The 6,736-nt window shown below is 42.8% G+C and overlaps 1 protein-coding gene across 1 annotated transcript; it reads right to left on the bottom strand.

Annotated features, from left to right (window-relative positions):
* Nucleotides 1-1,111: 1,111 nt before the first annotated feature.
* LOC134651864 (toll-like receptor 6) lies at nt 1,112-6,113 on the bottom strand. The gene has a single exon (XM_063506984.1). The coding sequence runs from the start codon at nt 5,885-5,887 to the stop codon at nt 1,871-1,873; it is 4,017 nt and encodes a 1,338-aa protein (XP_063363054.1). The 5' UTR covers nt 5,888-6,113; the 3' UTR covers nt 1,112-1,870.
* Nucleotides 6,114-6,736: the final 623 nt, after the last annotated feature.

The following is a 6,736-nucleotide window of genomic DNA, read 5'->3' as shown; positions in this document are numbered from 1 at the left end:
AACTGTAGGTAACTAAGCTAATTAATAAATTAGTACGGCACCCAAGTAGGCACTATTTCATGTAGGTAGATTTAAGAGTAGGTACCTAAGTTAAGCTTTATTTACAATAATTTGAGTAAGTAACACTAATTGAAGTTCACCGCTCAAACCGTCCCATATTACTTTAAAAACAATATTTAACTCTAACCATCATCATGTTCACCGTAAATGGGATGCGCTGTGGTAGGTCGAGCCATGAGTTAAGAAATTGATAAGCCTCATTACTAAATTATACGATCTTCGCGCAGCTATGTTACTTCAGAGCGCTTTACGTATACCCTATACCTTTACATGTGAAAATCAACACGTATTGAGATAGTGTGATATGTCGCACTTCATTACGAATTGTGAATCAAACACTTGAAAGACGGAAACAGTTTTTAGGTACTCGTTCTATCTTGATCGTGAATCACCTGGCGACTGTGCTCCAGTTTGGAGGTAACGATGAAGAGACATCGTACTCAAAAGTCAATTAAAATCTTGTTTATTCATCCGTCTTGGCCGGAAAGATGATTTATAGTTTCGCAGCGGGCTGCGGCCGCGCGAACGCTGTCGCGCCCGCTTTTCAAATTAAAATCGTACCGGCCAGCATGCCTATTCACAAACCAATTTCTTCCCTTCTATAGACTAATATCTACTTTACTTTGACCTCCCGATGCATAGCGTCTATCTATAATATAAGATAAAGCTTGTAATGTCTACTTGCGCCGAAGAGGTCGGCGAGCTTCGTGAACAACCGGCCAGGGCGTGATCTTATCCAGCTCGATCACTTTAGATAAAAATAAATATTTATACATTTGTCTGTGGATGGGCGAACAAAGCGATTCGGTAAATTGATTAGCTATGCCGATGAGGTTTTTTGAGACTCTATTCAATCATCTCCGCCGATGCTAGATAAAGCTATGGACTTAAGAAACGTATATGTTTATTATTAGTTAATTCGGGACGTTATGTCGTCACATCGTTACGAGAAATAGGAGTTTTAAGAATCTACGACTTCATAAACAAAAAGGAAATGACCGCTTATTGAAATATCTACGCGAACGGGATGTTATCAATCAAATACGAAGAATTAGATAAAATATCGTTTTATTTATACTCTGCGATTGGAAGCGTAATAAATACGAAAAATTTCATAGTCTAGCTAAAAATTACATCACAAATTATGTACTTATTTCTATAAAAGTAGCTATTTACAATTGACTAGGGTACAGTTCAGTTCTTTAACAACATTAGTTAAATTGTTTCAGACATACCGCCTACAAACACTTCAGTCATAAATTTTTATATCTTTCCATAACATTCTATATACAATTATGTTTGAAACAATCCAACCGCACGCCTTAAATTATTTATACATTCTTGTTATTTTACAACATTCTCGTCTCACTTTATTTCGTAGTCTTCCACATTATAATAAGTACCTAACATTATCACAAATATCGTTACAACCTGTTTCTTATACCAGGATTAAATTAATCAGGAACCTTAAAATACCAGTTACGATCATTACATTACCAGTTACAAACATTATTCAATACAAAGACAGGAATGTTAGGCTCTACAACAGAAATGGTTTTTCGAAGTTGAGAGAATAAAGCTGACAGGTACAAATACATTTATAAATGCGACAAATTGGTACGATTAAATTTTCCCGTCATTCTGTTACCATGAGAAACAATTTTATAATGTTCACTTAATAGCTTGAATGCAGCACCAACATTTGCTAACTAAAATGTATACAGCTTAGGTACTTTAATTAATCGACGGTTATTTTAAACATGATACAAACTATATTTACAAATTTACATGAGTCCTATTTAAAAAATAGTTAAACAAAGTAAGTCTTTCGCATGTTGTTAGGCCTAGTGTTAGACATGGGTATTTGTTGCACGGGCCTCAAGGGCCGTTCCTCGCACTGATGGTTGTCGATGGAGACGTAGCTGTGGTGGTGTGGCAGGCCGTCAGGGCGGCCGTCACTGCTGGCCACGGAGCACGTCTCGTCCTCCGTGCTGCGAGCGGACACCTCCGCGCTCGCACTGGTGGAGTGCATGGGGCTCGACATCATCAGCACCGGCGGCGCCATCCCATACTTGTACCAGGGATCCTGAGACGTAGGCGGCGCTGTGTACCTCAGGTTCCCGTGCCGCCCGAACCCTTCCCGGTTCCCCGTTTTCATATTATTAGCGTTATGAAGCGTCCGATTCGGCAAAGTCACGTCCACATCCGGTAACCGAAAATTTAGCTTTTCCCAACAATTTCTTTCCCCCCACACGATCACTGTACACGTTTTGAGCAACACTTTTAGGTCCGGATCTATGTTTATGGCACTCAAGTCCGTCGTCACTAGGAATATTATTTTTTGACGCCGATGTCTAACGTTCACTGAGTTTATAGCACTCTGTACGGCCGCTCTCGACTCGGCCGCGTACCACTCCTGCTGTAAAAAGTTTATCGATAACACTATAATTAGTCTCTTAGAACTTTCCGATGCACTCACTAAACTATCGCCGGAGCGTCTTTCAATTAACTGCAAGTCTCTGTGCTGTAGACACAACGAGTGTCCGGAGTTTTCTAACTCGGAACTAACTGCGCGAGTCACGAAATCCTCGTCCCGCGGATTGTACACAAAGAAAGCGTCGAAGCGCTTGTTTTTGTTGTCGTTCATGTCTTTGGGCGTGGAACTGAACACTCTCACGCCGTATCTCGAGTGCATCCATAACTTAAAGTCCTCTCGGAACATGAAGAGTAGAGCGCACATTAGTAAAAGAATAATTGCTATTATGAGTACCACCGCGATATATGGAATGTAATTTTCTACACCGTCATTCGACTCAATGAATAATCGCTTTAGGGTCTCGGTCTCCGTTTCTTCGGTAGCGGTTTCTGATACGCATTCCTTCGCTACGGTCGCTATGGTTTTGTTCATAGGCTGGCCGTGAGCGAAGTAGCACATCATGGTTTCGGTGTCTTTTGACTTTTTTATAAGCCATTGATTAAGTTGAGCGACGTCTTTGCAATCGCAGAGCCAATTGTTCCCGTCGACGGAGACGCGAGTGCGCGGGTTGTTCTCGGTAATGACTCGCCACGGCATGTAATCAACGTACCCGTTATTGTCAAGGTTCAGAAGTTCCAACGACGGCAGGTAATTAAACGTATCATTCTCTATGACTTTGATTTTGTTGTCGCTCAAGTAAAGCTCGTTCAAATTCTGTAGCCGAGTAAACTGAGTGTTCCTCAAAACCTCCAAGTTGTTGTTTTCCAAGTGGAGCACTCTTAAAGACTCGATCCCGTTAAATGTTCTATTTTGTATTGTGTTAATGTTGCTGTTATTGAGATACAAAACTTGGAGCCGTTTTTTACCAATGAAAACGTGATTGCCTAATTCCTTTAGATCGTTTCCATCCAAGTATATTTCGGTCGCGTCCATCGGTATTCGGTCCGGCACGTGATCGTAGTCGGCGGCCGAACAATCGACCACATTGGAGTTCCAAGTGAGATCATGATAACACGAGCACCTATCTGGACAAGTCATCTTGCAATCACAGGCGTCAAAGTCACAACAATGGCACAAAGTGAAGCAGTGTGAATCATACTCGCACAGAAACTCTGAAGATTTGACCTCGAGTAGAAGCACGTCCAATTTTGCTCGTGAATGAGTTAAAGAGCACCTTACACTTTCTAAATCCATTACTCGCGGGCGCTGCCGTAGGTCACTTAATTGGTTAATTCTCTGCAGCCACTCCATTGTGCAGTCGCACACGAATGGGTTCTCGCTGATATAGAACTCGGGTAAATCTTTCTCCTCGGGAACAGCTGATATCGCAAAAGCGCCGACTTCGAGTGTTTTTATCTTATTTGAATAAATCATGACTTTGTTGAGGTTGTACTTTTGCAGGAAAGTGCCGGGGTTTATTTTTTCAATATGATTATTATTCAAAACGACCGTCTCAATACTGCTCGGGAATGAGAATTCGTCGATACTTCTTATTTTATTGTGACTGACGTCGAGCATCTTCACGTTACAAGACTCCTTCACGCCGTAAGTGTCCTCCAGTTTCTCTATTTTATTCTCATGCATGTCGAGCCACTCGAGGTTCGAGGGAATGTGGCTATAATCGAACCAAAGCAACTCATTATTTGATACGTTTAGCCAAACAAGGGGCTGAGTGTTTGTAAATATCCCTTTTAAATCCACTAATTTGTTTCCATCTAATCCGATAGCTTTCAGTTGTTGGTTCGACGCAAAAGCTCCGTCGTCAATCTGATCAATGTTATTTGAGGCCAAGTTCAATATTTGTAGAGACGGCAAAGCGACAAAAGTGTCCTTTGATATCTTCTCGATTTTATTTCCCACAAGTCGTAAGCCGTATAAATCGTCTAAGCCCTCAAATTGCGTGGTAGTAACTTTAGTAATTCTATTCATGCCTAAGTCCAGAGATGTCAAGAATCTCAACGTCTTTATGGCTTCCGGTACTTCGGATAACTGGTTTCCACTGAGGCCTAAATCGTGGAGCTTCGTTATGTTTTCGAACGAGCGTAGGTCCACTTTTGTTATTCGGTTCCCGTCCAGGAATAATTGATTCAGTACATACAGGTTCGAAAAATGGCTGCTGTCCACTTCGATAATGTTGTTATGTGCCAACGAGAGCGAGTGTAGATTTTTCAAATTAGAAAACGCGCCATCCGCGATCCGCCCAATGTTGTTATACTCCAAACTTAGAAACTGTAAATTATTCAAATCTTGGAATAGCAGAGCATCAATTTTAGTGATTCTGTTATGGGATAAGTTCAAAACTATAAGGCGGACTAATCCTGAGAAAGTGTCTCTGTTTACCCACTCGCTAGTCAACTCGTTCACGGACAAATCCAGTATCTGTAGTTGATCTAATCCCTCCAGGAGTCCAGGTGCGAGCACACTCAGTGAGTTATTATTCAAATATATCTGTTTAATGTCTCTTGAGGACTGAAACATTTCAGGCGGTAATCCAGTCAAGGCGTTTGTAGATAAATTCAGTATTTGCAAATCACTGAGACCGACGAAAGCGCGATCAGCAACGTTAGATATTCTATTGTTTTGCAAAAACAACTTTTGAAGAGCGCGCAGGCTCGATAAGCCGTTATCTGGCAGCGCGCTAATTTCGTTATGCGACATTTCCAGCGTTTCCAATACAGTATTGCACGACTTCCCGGGGGCGGTGGGACCGTTACCCCAGTCCGAGAATCCCAAGTTAGAGATGTCTTGCAACCTGTTCTGTGTCACGTTCAACTCCTTCAAGTTGTACAGCGGGCAAAATATCTCCGACGGCAACACCCAAATATTATTATCACCCAAGTCCAACGATCTTAGATCGGTCAATCCACGAAAAGTATCGCGATGGAATTCCATTGACATCGCAGACCAATCCGTGTTATGAGTCCGTATGCTCAACGCACGTAAACCACTTAGCGGCGAAAGCACTGCCGAAGGAACGTATCGTATCTTACAGGATTCTATTCTCAGTTCTTTCAAATTGTGAAACCGGGAGAGGAGTTCGGTTCCTTCCTCTTTTCTTCTGCCGACGTCGAGCGAACTTTCGAAGAAGAGCGTATCAGTGCAGTGGAGGTCGAGCGCGGTGATGCGCTGCGCCTGCGAGGCGCTGAGGCCGGCCAGCAGGTCGGTGGCGCCGGCCGCCGTGCGCAGCGAGCAGGCCAGCTGCACGCGCGTGGGCTCGCCGGGCCCGCCAGACACGCGCTGCCACTCGCACTCCTGCGGCGCCTCCGCCACCCGGCTCGTCAGCGATGCCCCGCCGGCTCCCAGCCACGTCCAACTCCAGACGGCGACCGCCAATAATCCCATTGACAACATTTTTAACACTTTTCAACTGTCACTCAATTCAAATCGTCACTTGGTTTGTTGACGCGCACATTTTCCGAGTTTCCCGTCAAACTTGTTACGAAGTACACATAACGGGCCGTGCGGAGAAGCGTGGCGACCGCTCCCGACGGCGAGTGGGCATCGACTGAGTGACGGCGTGCGGCGAGTTGAGCGACCGGCCGGCTCCCCGCTCGCTCGCTCCTCCCCCGACAGAGAGCTCCGATGCGCGCCTCTCGTTCTTCTTAAAAGTTCACAACGGCAACAAGTTGCTGGCCGCAAGATTGGCATGAACAGAAGCGAGCTTCGCGAGCTTTTATAAACATGGCGGTACTTTGTTTGTATTTCTTTAATCAAAATTTCAATAGAGTCGCCACTGAAAAGTGAGGACAATAGGTTGTTTTCTTACGTCGTGATTAGCTGGATGTGGTTTTACATGGTGCTCTTTTCCTTTTTATACAACTGGTTTGACTAGTTCTAGTACAAATAGAGCAACATCAAAATAAATGCAGTAGACAGTTAATCACTAACTTTTGGTTCATTATTTACACAGGTAATATAATGGTAAAGGTACATATTACCGGTAGGGTTGGAATTCTCATGGATTTTTATGTAAATTAATAATTTAAATTGGTAAGTACCAAATTACCAATACATTCCACGACTCTTCTCTTTCCGAATAGACTCTACTTACATGATAATATTTATAATGCAGACTTCTGGGATTTTATGGAGACATCTTTTTTTTTTCATTAACTATTAAACTTATTATTATACTGTGTAGGCCATCGCTTTTTGCAATAGAATAATATGTATTAAAAAGTTAACAATAAACTCATATCT

Source organism: Cydia amplana, chromosome 10 (genome assembly GCF_948474715.1).
Source record: "Cydia amplana chromosome 10, ilCydAmpl1.1, whole genome shotgun sequence".
Taxonomy (NCBI): domain Eukaryota; kingdom Metazoa; phylum Arthropoda; class Insecta; order Lepidoptera; family Tortricidae; genus Cydia; species Cydia amplana.
The sequence above is the reverse complement of the archived record's forward strand: the minus strand, read 5'-3'. Positions and strand labels throughout refer to the sequence as shown.